A 19,174-nucleotide genomic window follows, 5' to 3' on the forward strand; every position below is an offset into this window, starting at 1 on the left:
CCCATGGGGTGGCAGAGTTGAGCAGGACTCAGTAACTGAACAGTGAAGGTAGAGTGGGGAGGTGGCTCTACTATGCAGCAGGCATGCTGCTCCACACACAAAATTGGGTTCTCATTATGCACCCATTTTTAATGAGCAAGTGAGGCTATGAGAACTTAAGTATCTTGCTCAACCTGCATGATTTTCACTTAGCATTTTCACCTGGAAGAACAGGATGGTTGAGAGCATCGAATGCGAGAGAACATGAGGTTTCTAACTATTCTACATAGCAGGGCTGCTGTGTTCAGTGTTCTGGGGCAGCTCTGGTTTCTAGCTAAAGGTATCTCCCACCCAGGAAGCCCTGAGTGGAGGAGGGGGTCTCATGCCCAGGCCTGTTTCATCACAGTTCTCCGTCCTCTTGTTTACAGGAAGGTGCAAGGTGTTAGTACATCAGTAAGAGTCCTGTCCTGGGGCTTCTCTGTTGGCTCAGTGGTAAAGAAACCACCTGCCAATGCAGGAAACATGAGTTCCATCCCTGAGCCTGGAAGATCCCCCATTTCAAGGAGCCCATGTACCACGACTATTGGGCCTAAGCTCTAGAGTCTGGGCACTGCCACTACTGAAGTCCACGTGCCCTAGAGCCTGTACTCTGCAATAGAAGAGGCCACTTCAATGGGAAGCCAGTGACCCAAAACTAGAGAGTAGCCCCCGCCTTTTGCAACTGGAGAAAAGTCAGTGCAGCAGTGAAGACCCAGCAGAGCCAAAAATTAATTAATTAGAAAAAAAAAAAGATTCCTGCCCTTGATTGACCTATAGATAGAGGGAGAGAGAAGTCCTTACTGAGGCAGGAGATAGATGGGCCCCAGACTGAACAGTTGATGTCTCTTCCAAGAGGAAGTTGAGCTGTACTCAGATTAGAGATAAAAGACCACATATTCTTCATTCTTGAAGTCAAGGAGACCTTCCTGACTACACAGGTACAGAAAGGCTCCCTGGAGGTCAAAAAGGGAGGGGGTATCACCCCATAGTAAGTAATGTCGACTGCCATGGGCCTCTTGTCTGGAAGGCATCTTGGCTAAAAGATGTGGGCGTACGTGTGGGAGGACCCCAAGATAAACCAAATAGACTCAGAAGCAGGCAAAGCAAGATGACTGGCCAAAGGAAACCCAGAAGAAATGCCCCACATAAGTGATTCAAACCAAAGAGAGAGAAGGCATAACTCTCTTTGAGTCTACCCATGTGTCCATCGACACATACTGTACTTTTTTTCCTTCTAATAAACACGTTATCTGCTTCACTACTTTCCGTCTCTATGTGGAAATTCATTTCTACACAGCTGATGGGCCAGGACCTTTTCATTGGCCACTGGTCCCCAGAAGTCTAGTGGCTGGGATTCAGGGCTCTCATTGCCATGGGCCAACTTCAATCTCTAGCCAGGAACTGAAATCCTGCTTCAAGCCCCTGCAGGCCGAGGCCACCCAAGATCATTTCCACTCTGAAGTGGGACAGTTATCATAATACTAGCTGTTATTACTGTTCGGTGTGAATAGTTTCTATGTATGAGGTACTGACCTAAGCACATTCATGTTTCAACACATTTAATTCCAAAGCAAGCCCAGGAGTTCAGTGGTGTTTCTACCCACAATTCAAAGACAAGGAAACCGAAACACAGAGAAGGTTTGAGTCAGGAAGCACTGGGGTAGTAATTTACTCTGATGCCTGGAGAGAGACTGGTATGGAATGAAGCCCAATAAAGACAATCTGAGGCAAAGAAAGGAGATAAGGGATGAATCTAACAGCATCAAGTCCTGCATTTTGAGAGAGATTCTTCAGAGACAGAAAAGTGCACCTTTTCCTTGGTTTCAAGGAACGTCTTTAGTCCCTTTCCCAGACAGGTGAACAGAAGCAACTGTCTTCCGTTTAAGGGAAAATTGTCTTTCTACCAATTATAGCAAAATAGTTATGATACCATATGGATGATGTAAATTTTCTCAAGGACTTACGTGGGACTCTTATTTAGTGAACTAAATAAATTAGGTTTGTTATGTATTTCCATTTATATTTTACAATATACTTCTAATTCATTCGATAAATCTACTAGTAAATAAACTAGGTTTCAGAAGCATCGCTACTGATCTTCTCATATATCCATTTTGGTGGTGACATGACTGGGCTTCCCTGGTAGCTCAGCTGGTAAAGAACCTGTCTGCAATGCAGGAGACTCCAGTTCGATTCCTGGGTCAGGAAGATCCCCTGGAGAAGGGATAGGCTACCCACTCCAGTATTCTTGGGCTTCCCTGGTGACTCAGATGGTAAAGAATCCACCTGCAATGTGGGAGACCCGGGTTCAATCCCTGGGTTTGGAAGTTCCCCTGGAGGAGGGCATGGGAACCCACTCTAGGATTCTTGCCTGGAGAATCCCCATGGACAGAGGAGCCTGGAGGGCTGCAGTCCACGGGGTCAAAAAGAGTCAGACATGACTGAGCGACTAAGCACAATGACATGACTATTAGTATATAAACTGGTCTCACAGCCTCACTGACTTTTTAAAAAAATTGTATTGAATTATAGTTGATTTCCAATGTTGTGCTAATTTCGGCTATACAGCAAAGTGACTCACTTATACATACATGTGTTCCTTTTCATATTCTTTTCCATGATGGTTTACCACAGGGGAACTGAATATAGCTCCCTGTGCTGTACAACAGGATCTTGCTGTTTATACACGTACATGCTTTGATACAACTTACACCTAAATACTATTAGAAAATCAAGTTGCTTAGGGTCAGCATGTATTCTGTGAGGTTTTCAAATTATAGATGACCAAGGCCAATCAAGAGAAGCTAACGTTTCATGGGAATTTTTAATTTTGTTGTTGTTTGTTTGGGCATACTGAGAGGCACATGGGATCTTATTTCCCCGACCAGGGAATGAACCTATGCCCTCGGCAGTGGAAATACGGAATCTTAACCACTGGACTGCCACAGAAGTCCCTGATGAGAATTTTTAAAAGCGTGTGCTTGGAGATGACCCCCCACTTAGGCCCCAGAATCTAGAACTGGAAAGAGCTGCTACTTCCAGGTGAGGAAAGGCTGAAGGAAGTTAATTTGCTCAAGGATCCAGAAATAGGGATAAAGAACTAAAACCTGCCATCCTTTCTGCTCCTGCCTTCTGTTGATAGCTTGTCGCCCACACTGTGGGAACCTTCCGTGGGGGCTGGTGCAGAGAAGGCCTCCACTGTCCCCTCCTGGAGTCGTCACATAGCGCTTGGGGCAGGAGCAGTAGGGACCCCCAGTACATCTCCCCCATAGCCATTCCTCCCAGCCTCTCCTGCATAAATCCTCAGACAGAACTGTTCGGGGGCAGTGTCAGTCTGTTAGTAAGTAGCAGACTGCCACTCTGGGCGGCTCAGAGATTAGACCCACACGCCAGTGAGTCACACATGGGATTTCCTCCAAGGCTATTTGCTGTGTCTCAGTCATCCAGTCACGAGGCCCCAGAAGCCTTCAGAGACCCTGCGTGTGTGGGGGTGCTTATCGAAAAAAATCTGTCAAAGTGGGGAAGTTTCAGGAAAGCGAATTAAGTCACTGACAGCAGGATTCAATGAAAGGGGAGCCATGACAGCCCTCGTAAATCCATGATGAGTCATTGTGGCCTTAAGCGGGTGTATGAATATGAAGGCGCAGTTACTGAGAACCACTCACTGGCCTCAGCTCTCTCCCCGCAGGCCAAAGCTGAGGCTTCTTATAAAAGCAGATACACGCCCAGGTCCGTCTCTGAAGCCTGTGGAGAGACTGCTATCTTAATTTGCTTGCTGAACAATTAAGAACTTCCCCACATAGAATCTGTGGAGCTTTTACATCATATATATTTGTACATCCCAATTTTGAAAGCATTGATGATAGAAATGAGTATTGTCTGTGGAAAAAAAAAAAATTCCTACCAAATGTGTAAGTATTTTGTAGCATCAGTTCAGTTCAGTTCAGTCGCTCAGTCGTGTCTGACTCTTTGCAACCCCATGAATCGCAGCACGCCAGGCCTCCCTGTCCATCACAAACTCCCGGAGTTCACTCAGACTCATGTCCATCGAGTCAGTGATGCCATCCAGCCATCTCATCCTCTAGCAAGCCTATAATCTCTATTTAAGGAAAAGGTCTGTGCACTGGAAGAATTTCATTTAGCAAAGAGGCATCTCATTTATGTACGATCCACACATTTGCAGAGTTGTTTGAAAATTGGGTTTTGGTAAACAAAATTGTATCTGAAATTCACAAATGTCTATTCTTTGATGAGAACCTGCACTTCATCACTCAGCAAAGTCAGCCCATTTATCCTTGTGAAATATATATTTTTTTAATTCCAAATTTCTGAGTTTCCCTGGTGGTCTATTCATTTAGAGTCTGCTTGCTGATGGAGGGGAAGATGGAGGGGACACAGGTTCCATCCCTGGTCTGGGAGGATCCCACATGCCAGACAGCGACTAAGTCCAAATGCCACAACCACTGAGTCAACACCCTAGAGCCCTCAGGCCTTAGAGCCCATGCTCCGCAACAAGAGAAGCCACTGCAACGAGAAGTCTGCACACGGCAACGGAGAGAAGCCTCTGCCACAACTAGAGAAAGCCCTCCCACAGCAACAGAGACCCAGTGCAGCCATAAATAAACCTTTTTTCAAAAAATTCCAAATTTCTGTGATTTATAGATCATCACTCGTTTTATGAAACCCAGCAATCTGGAAGCTGTGTTGAAATGAATCAAACTAGAAAATTCCCATTTTCAATGACGGTCGTGTTAACTCTTCTCACCAAAATCCAGGCCTCCCAAATGAGAAACAAAACAAAATGAAATAACAACCATAACCAAACAAAATCCAAGAGGAAGTGCAAATGAAATTATTTGATTAATTGAAGACATGAGCTTTAGCAGGTTATATATTCTGTTCCTCTTTCCAGCTTCATACCAAAACAATAAAGAGAACTGGTTCAGGGAAGTCATGGACAGACCAAGGTAAATAGGCTGGCCATCAATTATCATCATGTAAATTAGGCACTTGTGGGGAGCTGGGTTCACTTACTTAGGCAATCAGTTTACGATGCTTTAGGACTATAATTCTCAACCCTGGTTGTACATTAGAGTCACCTGGGGACCTTTTGAAATGCACCGAAGCCTGGACCCACCCCAGAATTAGAACTACAGGGGGATGGGGCCTTGGCAACCGGAATGTTGTTAAAGTTCCCCAGGTGATTTTAATGTGCAGTCAGGGATGAGAACCACTGATTTAAGAAATCAGCACCTGAAAATCGAGCTTAAGTAGCATAGCAACATCCCTGTACCCTCCGGGGCAGTATTTCTCAAAAAAGAGAGGATGTGGACCATCTAAGCTGCTGGGTAAAAATGCAGATTTCTGGGAATCTCTGCCCCCACCCCTGGGTATTTGCATTGTGAATGTACTCTTTAGGCAATTCTTTTGTACTATAAATCCTGAGTCTACTACCTTTAGGGTATCCAATTTTGAGGTATTACTGAAAACTTTGGAAATGCTTGTAAAGTCACACAGCTTTTGCCTGCTTCAAACATGCTACTTCCCAAATTGGTTGCATGAGTCATTATGAGGTGACCATTTTGCCTCCCAAATCTTCTGTAGCAAATGATTCTCCCCCTCTCAGTAAGAATCTCTTTCTCCAGATACTTTTTGACCCTCCTGTTTATCAGAATTTATCCATGCACTATTCTCTTGCCCAGAGGTCTATCATTGGTCATCAGGTCAAAGAATTAATATAGACGAGGTGGACTGGAGCAAAACCCTGCAGGGTCTCCTCCCATGCAAGTACCAAACCCAACAGTAAACGATTAGGACAACAGAGTCACAGACTCAGAGTCTGATGCATATTTCTGACTTGTTTTACAGATATTCTTACAACAGTCCCGGGAAGAAGAAAGCTAACTGCGTGATGATCTGACTGGAGCTATGATATAAGCTGCTCCATCTTGAGCAGTACTGAATCTGTGGCTAGCACAATTCCAAGAACTGGTCTCAAGGGGATGGCATTAACATTACTACTCTATATCTTTGTAGGTATCATAATAATTGTAGCTTGCTCTGTCTGTATGTGTAAGGGGGCAACGAAAACAGTCAGCAAAGAGATGCTCTAGACCCATGCTGACATCTTCCACTCTGAGAATACAGTGCCCTGTATCAGCATGAAGAAATCACAGAAGATAGAACTTCACCCCTAATCCCACAGAAATGGACTGATGTTCTGACAAGTGGGGATTTGTCAGCAGCTCTTTGCAGGAAACCACCCTCGGCAGGAAGCCGCTTTTCTTATTTTAGCAAAGGTATATTGTAACTAACTTTTAAAGCAAGCACTCCCATGCTCTACTCCACTCCAGCCCAAGCACATCTTTTGACCTAGCCTAATTTGTTGGTTCCTTCCTTAGATCAAAGAAATAGAAATGAAGACTAAGTAATTAACAGATGACCAGGTCTCTCCCCTAGCTTCCCCTTCAGTAATCTCCTGAACAAACTGTGTGATCAGACTGTGTGAACAAGATAAGATCTAGAAGATGATCACAAGCCTGCTCACAGCAGGGGACAATGACTCTGATCCTCTGTGTCAATGATTATCTGACATTAAAAGCTTTCATGACCGAACAGAATCTTCTGAGACAGTTTTTCGGGGATGCTAAATCTACCATCCTTCCAGATTGCTGCTATTCTTGAAATAAGAGGGAAGGGGGCAGGGCGCACAACATTTAAAAGAATGACACTATGCTGCTGCTGCTGCTAAGTCGCTTCAGTCGTGTCCAACTCTGTGCGGCCCCATAAACGGCAGCCCACCAGGCTCCGCCGTCCCTGGGATTCTGCAGGTAAGAACACTGGAGTGGGTTGCCATTTCCTTCTCCAATGTGTGAAAGTGAAAAGTGAAAGTGAAGTTGCTCAGTCGTGCCCGACTCTTAGCGACCCCATGGACTGCAGCCCACCATGAAAAAAAATCGTTTAAAACCAGCAAGGTCCAAGATGGCAGAAGATTTAACATCCAGTGGAACTTCAGTCTCATTAAATGCTCACTGTAACATGTCAGCAAGCTAAATGACACACCCACAGATGTCATGACAGATACAAAACAGACCACAAAGGTTAAAAAGTGGGATTCCCAATTCCTGAAAATCCCCATCCCCTTCCCCAAAATAGCTAGAATATTCCCCCCACTCATTAGCCTATGAAATTACCCAGCCCATAAAAATTAACCACATCATACTTCAAGGTCTCTCACTTTCTGAGATGGACCACAGTCTGTGGAGTATTTCTCTCTAAATACATCTACTTTGTCTCTCACTGAATTCTTTCTGCAATGAGACAGACATTAAGAACCTGAGACCAGGTACGATATCAGTTAAAAGACTGGATTCAGGTCTCAATCAGAGGTGTACAGCTACATTGTTGATTAAAGGCATCTTTCCATTCTATTGACATTTGTGAGTATGTAATTGAGTTTGTAAGTGGCAAGTAGCAGGACCCCTCTATGTGATAACATAGGGAATACTGTCTTCTTCTTCCCACATAACTAAATTTTTGAAGCTGCCATCAATGATTTAACTCAAAACCAGGTATGAATACAATAATAGGGGGCCATCTGATACCCATTAGGCACATCAGGTGGATGGCCACCTACCCAACCACAGATCATTACCATGCTTCTGATGGAATAGGTTTCTATCTCTGGGCAGTTTCTAAGTTCTTTGTTTTCATCTCCTACAAATATATGGATTATCTCAAAACACAATCCTCTGTAGGAGGGTCAGTCAAATCACTGGCATGGTGGGTAAACTGATGATTTTAGGACAATAAAGGTGCTTTCTAAAAAGCAACTTGCAGAAAAGTAATCCTTAGACAGGTTTGAGAACAATTCAAATTCATCTCAAAGACAAAATGTTCTTTGTTAAAGGGAAATCAATTCTTTTAGTACATTACTTCCTAAATGACTTCTGTAAGATAACTCAGGATCTATAAAGACTCAGCATTTGCACAGGCTAAATAAATCCAATATTTTAGTTCATTTATTTTGGCATTTAATCTATATTTTTCAAAATATTTCTTGTAAGAACTGGGTTTTGGGGCTGATAGGCTAGATTTTTTTCTCCTGTTTTCTATATAACATGGGATTAGCTAGTAAATACAAATTAGAAATCAAATGAAAATCAAATTAAATAATTTCATTTAGGTGAACTGAATATGGAGGAAGAACATGACACAGGGCTGGTAGTAACAGTTACATAATAGACAGCATAGCCTGAGGTTCTTAACTCATCTCTCCTCTGAAATGTGGGTCCCTTGGTACCTGGTTATTCTTAGCTCCTGGTGAGTGTATGCCTGTTAGCATCACTGACACCATACTGGGCTCATACATTTTTTTCCTGTCCTTCCACTGACCCTACCCAGGACTGTACTGTGCAGTGAATCACTTCTCTGTCATCAAGGGCTTGTAGTTAATATATTGTTTAATAATCATTAGGACCAGGAGGCCTCTGTGCTCTGTTACTCTCCAAACAATGATAAAGACCTTTGCTGAGATATTCCCAGTTCTCACAAAACTAGTTCAGTTCAGTTTACTCAGTCATGTCTGACTCTTGGTAACCCCATGGACTGCAGCACACCAGGCTTCCCTGTTCATCACCAACTCCCAGAGCTTGCCCATACTCATATCCATCAAGTCTGTGATGCCATCCAACCATCTCATCCTCTGTCGTCCCTTTCTCCTCCTGCCTTCAATTCTTCCCAGCATCAGGATCTTTTCTAATGAGTCAGTTCTTCACATCAGGTGGCCAAATTTTTGGAGTTTCAGCTTCATCAGTCCTTCCAATGAATATTCTAATAGGTAACAAAACTAGTTACCCATTCATAAACCCTGACTTAGAAATGCACATCCTGTTTCTCAGCACGTATCCCCTACTTTAGGTTAACTATAAAATTGTCCCAACGGTCCCTTCATGATACACAGTACAGCTGCCAATGCTTCTGGGTCTTTGCCTGCCCAATCCCACCCTGTGAAAGTCACTCAGTCATGTCTTTGTGACTCCATGGACTATACTGTCCATGGAATTCTCCTAAATGGCCAGAATACTGGAGTGGGTAGCCTTTCCCTTCTCCAGAGGATCTTCCAAATCCAGTGATCGAACCCAGGTCTCCCGCATTGCAGGCAGATTCTTTACCAGCTGAGCCACAAGGGAAGCCCGAGAATACTGGAGAGGATAGTCTATCCCTTCTCCTGTGGATATTCCTGACCCAGGAGTTGAAACAGGTCTCCTGCATTGCAGGTGGATTCTTTACCAACTGAGCTATCAGGGAAGCCCAAATATGCCATGAGTGAGTGAGTGACTGAAAGTCGCTCAGTCGTGTCCAACTCTTTGAGACCCCATGGATTATACAGTCCATGGAATTCTCCAGGCCAGAATGCTGGAGTGGGTAGCCTTTCCCTCCTCTAGAGGATCTTCCCAACCTGGGGATCGAACCCAGGTCTCCTACATTGCAGGCAGATTCTTTACCAGCTGAGCCTGTAAATATAATAAATTGATTCTATGGAGAAGCCTGTTTCATTTTTTGGTCTCAAGATACCTTCTCAGTTCAGTGAGCACATTTCATTCCCTCCATCCTCCAACAGTGAGAAAACTGACAGAGTTAAGGCACACGCTTGGGGTTTACCATTCCTTAGAAAATTTAGCTAAGACTTTACAGATGACGCAGCCAATTATTTAACTCAATGACACTTGATGCCAAAGAAGCTATAATCACTGGTTCACTTTTAGTATCCACGGATCACTTAGCTTTGTCTAAAGAGAGGCCAAATATCAATATCTTATGCTGATTCCATCCAGTTCTCTTCCAAAGGTGCAGTTTTATTCATAAAGCAGGCTAGATAATTGACAGAGAGTCTCTGATAACTTGACACTTTCCTGTAAAGATAATGATAAAGCACAAAAAGATGGCTACATAGGTTCTAGCTGTTTTTAACCAAATTCTGTTTCCAACTGTGGCATCAATGGGTATTTTGTTCCTCCATGACATAAATCACAATCCTTACCATAAACCCTTGGGAATTGATGTGTTTTTAAATACCTGTTCTGTAAGTTTTGGAGTTATTAACATGCACACACTGTATATTTTGCAATGGCCCCAGAATGCTCTTGTAATAAAACATAATGTTTCTGAGGTAAAATACATAAATATTCACTTTAAATTGGATAAATAAATGCTATAAATAGCTTCAGGTTTGTTTAGAATGGGTTTTGCTGCTAAATGAGTTGTGCCAAACCTAGATAAAATCTTGTTTTTAAGACATTTTTAGATTTGGGATTACAAACAAGGGGTTATGGATTTCTATCTGTGTACATCTCCAAACCATTCAAAAATGAATTTATAGTCTCAATTCTTACTAACTTCACTGGGAAATTTGTCCCATATATTATAGGCCTAAAACATATTCCTTTGACACTTAAAATGTTACCTCTGGTCATTGTCCCCATTGATTTGCTCACCATATTCCTGCTGACTTTGTGGTTTTATTATTTCTGGTTATGGTAAGCTCTTGGCTTAGTTTCCTAAGAGGCCCAGTTTCCTCTTTTAGAAAATTGTACTTGGTCTTCTGCCGGGCACATAGTGCTTGCATCATTCAGCAAGCTTCCTTTGAAACTGTAAGCAAGAGAAGCTGATTCTGACTTAAGCAAAAGGGAGCTTATTGGGAGCACAGTCAGCTCTCCTTGTTCATGACTTCTGTATCCATGGATTCAATAAAAAAGTTTTTGACAAAAACTCCAAAAAATAAATCTTGAATTTTCCATGTGCCTACAGCTATTTACATAGTGTTTATACTGTATTTACACCTATTTATGTGGCACTTTCATTGTATTAGGTATTATAAATAATCTAGAGATGAATTAAACTGAAGAGGCTGTGTGTAGGTTATATGCAAATACTATGCCAATTTATACAGATTTTGGTATCTGTAGGGTTCCTGGAGCCAACCCCACCCTCAGATACCAAGGGATGTGTAATTAAAAGAACAGTTGAGGAACCAGGCTTGGAAATGGCAAGGATAAGAAAAGCTTTTGGATTGAAATTAGAGATATTTTACCTTGAGTTAGTTCCACCTTTTAAAATTCTGAGTCACTTTGCTGGAGATCAAGCCCCAGGCAAGTCTGAGGGGCTGAATATGACTCAGGTGCCCACCACTTGGCTATATGACAGCCTGACGTGTTGATTAACACTGCCACCAAGCCTGAAGCCTGAGCACGGGTGGGGAGTCACTCCCGCACAGGAACGGGGGCTGCTTGTTACAAGAAAACTGCAAATGCACTCTGACGGCAAACAAAACAAACCTAAGGGAAGTCTTCTATTGATTTCAAAATACCTTCAGAGTATTCTTCATTCCTGGCTTTTTGCTGCTGCTAAGTCGCTTCAGTCGTGTCCGACTCTGTGCAGCCCCATAGACGGCAGCCCACCAGCCTCCCCCGTCCCTGGGATTCTCCAGGCAAGAACACTGGAGTGGGCTGCCATTTCCTTCTCCAATGTATGAAAGTGAAAAGTGAAAGTGAAGTCGTTCAGTCGTGTCCGACCCTCAGTGACCCCATGGACTGCAGCCTGCCAGGCTCCTCTGTCCATGGGACTCTTCAGGCAAGAGTACTGGAGTGGGGTACCATTGCCTTCTCTGCCTGGCTTTTTAGGGGTATGTAAAGTCCTCTTTTTTTAGGCTGTGCTCCTACAAAATTTATTTCATTCTCATGCCCAGATTAGTTGTTTCCACTAGACTTTTCTCAGCACAGGGGCTGGAGACACTTGCTCATTAGATTTTATTTTCTCTCTTTACAATTCATGAGTTATCTTCAAAGTGATCTTTTCACAAGGAGTATTTGCAGCCAAGGCAACACTGACAGAAAGAAGCTTAATGATAGAAACCACCTCATTAATAAGAAATGCTAATACTTCACCTGAAATCTACCTGGGAATAACAAGCATGTATCACATGGATCAAGAATCAAGAAAACGAAGAAGGCAAATGAATATGCCTTTTCCTCCCTCATTTACTGCTTAGTGAAGTCGCTCAGTCATGAGGGAAGTCGCTCAGTCGTGTCCGACTCTTTGCAACCCCATGGACTGTAGCCTATCAGGCTCCTCAGTCCATGGGATTTTCCAGGCAAGAGTGCTGGAGTGGATTACCATTTCCTGCTCCAGGGGATCTTCCCAACCCAGGAATTGAACCCGGGTCTTCCGCATTGCAGGCAGATGCTTTACCATCTGAGCCACCAGGGAAGCCCCATTTACTGCTTAAGTTTTTTTAAAAAAGAATATTATTAAACTCCTTAAGCCCCATGTTTCTTTAAGTGACTTTATAGACAGCAAGCAATTCTTCAAGTAGGCACTGATGTGTGCCCGCCAACTGAGAGTGAGTTGATAACACCCGCTTCTTACCTGGTATTCATACTCTGTAAAAGGCAGTAGTTCGACATCCATAAAAGAGCTTGAGCTTCCATTATAGGCTAGCACTGGTTTTGACTTTTCAGGCTGAGTTGCTATTTGTCTTCTGTACAATTCATAATATAAAACTTTTCCATTTGGTTGGAGGGGTCCTGTCCACAGAAGGGAAACGGTGGGCTGGAACCCCCCTGGAGCCATCTGCACCTCTAGATGGGGAGGGGGTTGCTGCTGCGGTGCAACCTCCAGGGTCTCTATGGATGTCCAGTCACTTGACACACAGCCCAGCCTGGTGCAGGCTTGGATTCGAACTTCATACCTTCAGGACACAAGGCAGAAATGACCCATTATTGGCAAAATCTATTTTCATGGGAAGAATCTTTAAAAGACCAAGTGTTTTCTGGGGGTGGGGGTGGGGGAAGACAGATACCTTTATATTTATCCTTATCTATAATAAGCCCTTTTCAAAGTCAACAAAGTCATGTTTCTATGGAAATTTTAGAGCATTTTCAAGCCTCTTGGCTTTCCAAACTAAAGCAAAGATCCTCACCTGTCTGGAAAGGGTGGGCACAATTCTTCCCTAAACAGGAATGCACAGAATCAATACACTTTCAAGATACTTTTCAGGAAAATTCTGGTACTCTGTAGAATTACTTACTACAGGGAGGAAGAACACAGATCTGGGGAATTTGAACGCATTTTCAGCAACCCTGGGCTCCTCCTCCCTTTGCAGTTGGAGCTAAATGATTCCCCAGGAACAATTTCAGGTCAGGAAAGAACGTCATGGAGTAAAGGTCTCTGTGGTAATAAATCCCCTCACCTGATACCCAACATCTTAGAACAGGCTCCCTTACACCACACAGAGACCTTTTGGGGCCAAAGTTAACCCAGCTACACACCAGATTATCAATCACAGAGACACCTTATCACCATCTAGTTAAACTCAACCAATCAATTATGTTTTGCCTCAGAGCTGGTCTCCTGCCACTGGGAAAGGTCTATTTACATACCAGGGACTTTTTCCTTTCAACAAAAAGGGCTTTTGTTAGTGTTAAGTGCCTGCGGTTGCAAATAAGTGCTTTCCTCCTCTTTTCCGTGCCCAGCGGACTTTGACACCCCTAATTTCCCCTCAAGCCCCAGCCACCTTCCTCTCTCCCTTTATTTATTTTAGCTTCTGGCCATTCCCTCTTCTATTTCCTGCTTTACCTCCTCCAGACAATCCCCGCCTTCTGTTCACTTTCTTGCTCTTTCTGTTCCCCTCCCCTCTTCTTAATTACAGTTTTCTCTCCCTTTGGGGAGTCTCTTGCTTTCCTTTTCTGCTCCCTCTCCCTTCCTCTCCTCCCATGCCCATCTCCACCATGACGGGCTGCCAGTTTACTGGTGAACAAATCACAGCTGTGAATAGCACATCAGACTTCTAAGTGATTCTGAGAATTAGTTTTGATTTCTCACATATGAAATATTTGCTTTCTGGATTACTTGTGGGGATTAAAAAATTCTGGGTCAGATTCTTTCCGCTTCTTAGAGTGTTCCTAGGATCCTTCTTCCTACTGACCAGCTGGGGGTACCCCAAGGAGGGCACACTAATTTGCAGTATTCAGTAAATGTTAATCTGCTGGGAAAACCCCGAATGACATAAATCCCACTTCATATAGAAGTGATATTTTGCTTTTATTTTTGGTGTATGATTTGATGTTTTTACTGTTTACATTCTATATAAAATTATTATAAAATATTGGCAACGTTTCTTGCATTGTTCATTACATCCATTTAGCTTCTTTATTTTATACCTAGTAGTATAATACCCCCTTCATCTATCTTGCCCATCCCTTACCCCCCTATTCACTGGAAACACTAGTTTGCTCTCTTGTTTCTGGTTTGTTGTATTTGTTTGCTTGTTTTTTTCAGATTCCACGTGTAAGTGAGTACATACAACCTTTGTCTTCCTCTGTGCACCTTATTTCAACTAAAGGTAATACCCTCCAGGTCTACCCATATTATTGCAAATGACTACATTTTTTGTTTAGGGCTGAGTAATATTCCACAGATATTTTAAGTCATTTATGTCACTTACATCTTCAGTTACACAGTGGACAGTCAAGGGACATCTCTCATTGTCTTACATGCCTAAGTGTCTCAGAAAAATAAGATTTTCTTTTTTCAGGCTGGGAAAAGTACCCTTCTCACATCTGGAAACTTTTTTTTTTTTTCCCTTAGAAATATTTATTAGTAAGAGTTTCAAAGGGGAGCAAATTGATATGATCTTTAAAATGTGCAGGTACCAGTCATGTAAAGAGGACGCCAGGATAAAATGTACAGTTCTGCAGCTATGCACCCTTTTCATACCCTGCATCAGAGTAAGATGAAAGCCAGCTCACACAGCATGCGGATTAGCTATGGAAGATACCTGTGGAAGTTTTAATTACTGTTTAATATTTAATGTGACCCTAAATAATTGTCATGAGGAGATGCACAGGACTGCAAATGTTTCATTTCAACAGCACTATATATCAGAGATAATTGTAGGAGAGATCTAATCTGCATATCAGTAGATTATAATAATAGCTGAATTTTACGAATGGTAGTTGGAAATCAACACTTTTCTAGCCTTTAATTTTTTTAAGTGGTTCTGTTCATTTTACTAAATTTTAAGCATAAAATGTTTTTTATTACTCTTCTTGCTGGGGATTCATGTTACCTAAAATATGATGTGGAAAAAAGTCAAGCAATTCTTTAAGCTATGGGAAGAGCACCGGTGGTCAGATTCCTTTGTGTGGAAAGCAACACACAGCCGTGCTCATCAGAGAGCCCAGAGGGGGCCACTGACGAAACGTGAGCTGCCGAAGTGGCACTGTCCCAAGAAACTATGGGATCAGAGCTGAGGGGATCCTAAGGAGCTACAGAAATAGTCAGAGGAGCCTCATCATTCCTGGAAGATGTGTTGGATTCAATAAGGAGTGCTTTCTCCAGAACAAATTTTGGATCAGTCCAACCCTGGCAGGCAACAGCTCTCATTGCCTGCTACTTGTTTTATTGTTTAAAATAATACCTCCTTTTCCTCAGAGCCTAGGTCAGATAAGCCCACTGGTGTTCTTAGAACTGCCCAGGGGCTGGCCTGTTTCCAGGGGGGACCAGACTCAGGGAAGTGATGGCATCTCTCCGCTACTTGGTTCCAGACATTGTGATGAGTTGCAGACATTTCTAAACAGCTGACTCTCAAAATGTCATCTGCAAGACTTTTGCTCTCCAGAAGTTATGCAAGCAGCTTTGGGCTGGATAAGGATGTGGTTAGTCTACTTGGATGGTTAAATGGATGAGGGGTTGGAGGGCATCACACATTTTGCTCTTGGTCTTCATTGGAACTGACCAAGGGTTCATGTAATAGAAAGAGACAGTGGCTTGTTCTCAGTAAACCCAGAGTCAGTTACTTACCTGTGAAATGGTTTCAACTGGTTTACCATGAACGACTGTGGACCAAAGGAATTATGAGTTGTGTTTATGTGTATGATTTTTGTTTCTCTTTCAAACAGGTCACGGATGAAGAGGGTATAGTTGACAATACGACCATTTGTCCTTACTGGAGGATCCCAGGTCACGAAGATCTCCTGAGGGCCCTTGGCCAGCAATCTCGGAGGTTCCATCCCTGAAGGCGCTGAGGGGCTGGTTCGATCTTTGACAAGTGGACTCAAAACACCCCCTTGACTGTTGTTGGCCATCACCGTATAGCCGTACTCCACACCTGGGGTGAGAGTAAAGTCATGGTACCGAGTTTCCAGGCCAGTGTACACAATTGTTCCATCCCTCCTCAGCTCATAGCTTCTGATCCGGCCATTTGGGATTCTGGGCAGTTTCCAGGTGATTTCTATGGATTCTGAGCCCGTAACTTGCAGTTTTGGAGGATCCATGTTCTGTGGTGGGGCCTCCATTGTCCAGGCAGATTCTGGCATGCTCGCTGTGCAGCCTCCCTTGGTACACGCCACCAGGGAGAAATTATACTGCGTATAAGGCTGCAGGTGGGAAACCAACAGAGTCAGGTTCTGCCCAGCGAGATACTCTTTACCATCCAACCTGAGTAAATACTGAGTGATCTCTCCATTCTGAATCGATGGCGGGGACCAAGATACATTTATCTGAGTGGCGCTGATGGTCCTCAGAGCCGGAGGGTGGACCCCTGCAGGGGCGGCCTCAAGGGTTGTGATGCTGGTGGTCGTGCTGGCAGAGCAGCCCCCGCTGGTGCAGGCTGTGACCCCATAGCTGTAAGTGGAGAAAGGGAGCAGCTTCTCATCTGTGTAATTGAAAGTCACAGCATCAAAGCTGAAAGGATAGAGCACTCCATTCCTCTGAAGCCTGTAGGACTGGATGATGCCATTAGGCTGCTCTGGAGGGACCCAGGCAATCAGCACTTTGGGGGGATTCACAGATACCTGGGCTACCTCAGGTGGACACAGGCCATCTGGAGGTGCCTGCCTGGTCCTCACCCCACTCCAAGAGCTGCAGGCGTGGCCAGCTGAGTTCCAAGTGTGAACTTTGTATTCACACTGCATCCATGGCTGCAGACCTGTGTCATTATATATAAATGTATTCCTCTCAGTATTAGATTCTATGAAAACAATTTTCTCATCAGCCTGGATTGTCTGATTCCCCCAAGCTTTTCCCTCGAAGCATCTGCGAATCACTTCATAGCGAATTATCTTTCCGTTGGGTTTAATGGGCTCCGACCAGCTCAGCTCAACGCTGGTGGAGCCCACCGACTGGATGGTGGGGGCCGGCTGAGAGTCGGGGGCGGCTTCCTCCGTCCAGAGCGGCTGGGGCGCCGAGTGTGCACAGCCCGCCCTGGTGCAGGCCTCCAGGGTCAGGGTGTAGAGTGTGAAGGGGTCCAAGCGTCGGAAGAGAAACTGACGATTCAGGCCTGTGTACTCCAGGATGTCCTCACTGAAGACATTGTATGTCTGCAGGAAGATGGAAAATAAAGCATACGGTTTCTTGGTGTCATTATTTTGTTACTTTTAACTTCTTCTTTCTCCTATTCCTCATCTTGATGACCCTAACCCAGAAGAAGCATTCTGATATTAATTTGAGGAATGGGATCTTTGCTCTCCTTTTTTTATTAAGTTGGGTGTCATGTAGTCAGTCAGCTCAGTTGTGTCTGACTCTGTGTGTGTCATGTAAGCATGTATCTAAAAGCTAAGAGTTACTGAACCTGATTCTTTGACTTAAAGAGTGCTTATGGGGTTTCCTCCTGTTTTTATATTTTTTAGAAGTGGGGATTAGTATTCCAATTCACTATTTTATAAATATTAAGTGCTTCTGATTTCATCCCCAGTAGGCTAATAGGGCATATCCACATTGTCTATCTCCTACAATATTTATTGGAAAATGGATTATAATGCTTAATCATAGGTACTAGAGTGCCATGGCAGAAAATATATCAATGTGTCTGTGTATAGGCACACATGTATGTGCCGAGGTACACATATATGTTATAACTGCTGAGTCACTTCAGTCGTGTCCGACTCTGTGCGACCCCATAGTCGGCAGCCCACCAGGCTCCCCCATCCCTGGAATTCTCCAGGCAAGAACACTGGAGTGGGTTGCCATTTTCTTCTCCAATGTGTGAAAGTGAAAAGTGAAAGGGAAGTCACTCAGTCGTGTCTGACTCTTCGCAACCCCATGGACTGTAGCTCACCAGGCTCCTCCATCCATGGGATTTTCCAGGCAAGAGCACTGGAGTGGGTTGCCATTGCCTTATACATGTGTATAAAAACATAGATACGAGGAGACAAGGAATGGAAAAAACCACCCTATTTTCTCTCACCAGTTATGGAAGAATTGGTGGCTGCTTTGGAGCAAAATATACTTTTTTTCTGGGGAAAACCATCTGAAAACTCATTATACAAATGTAGAGCACATTTCCAACATATACTACTCATTGTTCTTTGGGGAAGAGGAGAAGTAGCCTAACTTGTTGCTTGACTTAGACTGGGTTGTTGATGTACTTTAACATTATTTAAGATTAAAGAACTTAGACTTGGAAATCTTCTTCTTGTTGGACTATTGTATTTTGATGTGATTTTCTTGTTGGGGGTCTCAAGGCAAGATCACCCTCCTGAGGGAAGGGGTATAGAGTATTTTCTGAAGGGAATTTAGATTACATAATCATTTTGAAAGCCTCAATGATTCTCTGTCCCCTCAATATTCTCACACCCCATATTCAATTACATAATCTATACCCCTGAGGGAAGAGGTATAGAGTATTTTCTGAAGGGAATTCAGATTACATAATCAATTTGAAAGCCTCAATGATTCTCTGTCCCCTCAATATTCTCACACCCCATATTCACCTGGCAAATTTCTCAGTTCAGTTCAGTCATTCAGTTGTGTCCGACTCTTTGCAACCCCACAGACTGCAGCACGCCAGGCTTCCCTGTCCATCACCAGCTCCCAGAGTTTGCTCAGACTCATGTCCATTGAGTCAGTGATGCCATCCAACCATCTCATCCTCTGTCATCCCCTTCTCCTCCTACCTTCAATCTTTCCCACCATCAGGGTCTTTTCAGTGAGTCAGTTCTTCACATCAGGTGGCCAAAGTATTGGAGTTTCAGCTTCAGCATCAGTCCTTCCAATGAATATTCAGGACTGATTTCCTTTAGGATGGACTGGTTGGATCTGCCTGCAGTCCAAGGGACTCTCAAGAATCTTCTCCAGCCCCATAGTTCAAAAGCAACAA

The 19,174-nt window shown here is 43.6% G+C and overlaps 1 protein-coding gene and 1 long non-coding RNA gene across 2 annotated transcripts in view; one reads left to right on the top strand and one right to left on the bottom strand.

Moving 5' to 3' along the window:
- Nucleotides 1-17,495, bottom strand: part of LOC133227578 (usherin-like) — a 77,705-nt gene extending 60,210 nt beyond the window's left edge. The window contains exons 1-2 of the mRNA XM_061382189.1: nucleotides 15,880-17,495; nucleotides 12,445-12,766 (exon numbers count right to left, since the gene is read on the bottom strand). Of these exons, the coding sequence (XP_061238173.1) occupies nucleotides 12,445-12,766; nucleotides 15,880-16,991 (1,434 nt within the window). The 5' untranslated portion in view covers nucleotides 16,992-17,495. The remainder of the gene's footprint in view (nucleotides 1-12,444; nucleotides 12,767-15,879) is intronic.
- LOC133227582 (uncharacterized) lies at nucleotides 5,133-6,638 on the top strand. Its single transcript, XR_009729879.1, has 2 exons — nucleotides 5,133-5,366; nucleotides 5,887-6,638. It is a non-coding gene; the product is annotated as an uncharacterized LOC133227582 (long non-coding RNA).
- Nucleotides 17,496-19,174: the final 1,679 nt, after the last annotated feature.

This window comes from Bos javanicus, chromosome 16 (genome assembly GCF_032452875.1).
Source record: "Bos javanicus breed banteng chromosome 16, ARS-OSU_banteng_1.0, whole genome shotgun sequence".
Taxonomy (NCBI): Eukaryota; Metazoa; Chordata; class Mammalia; order Artiodactyla; family Bovidae; genus Bos; species Bos javanicus.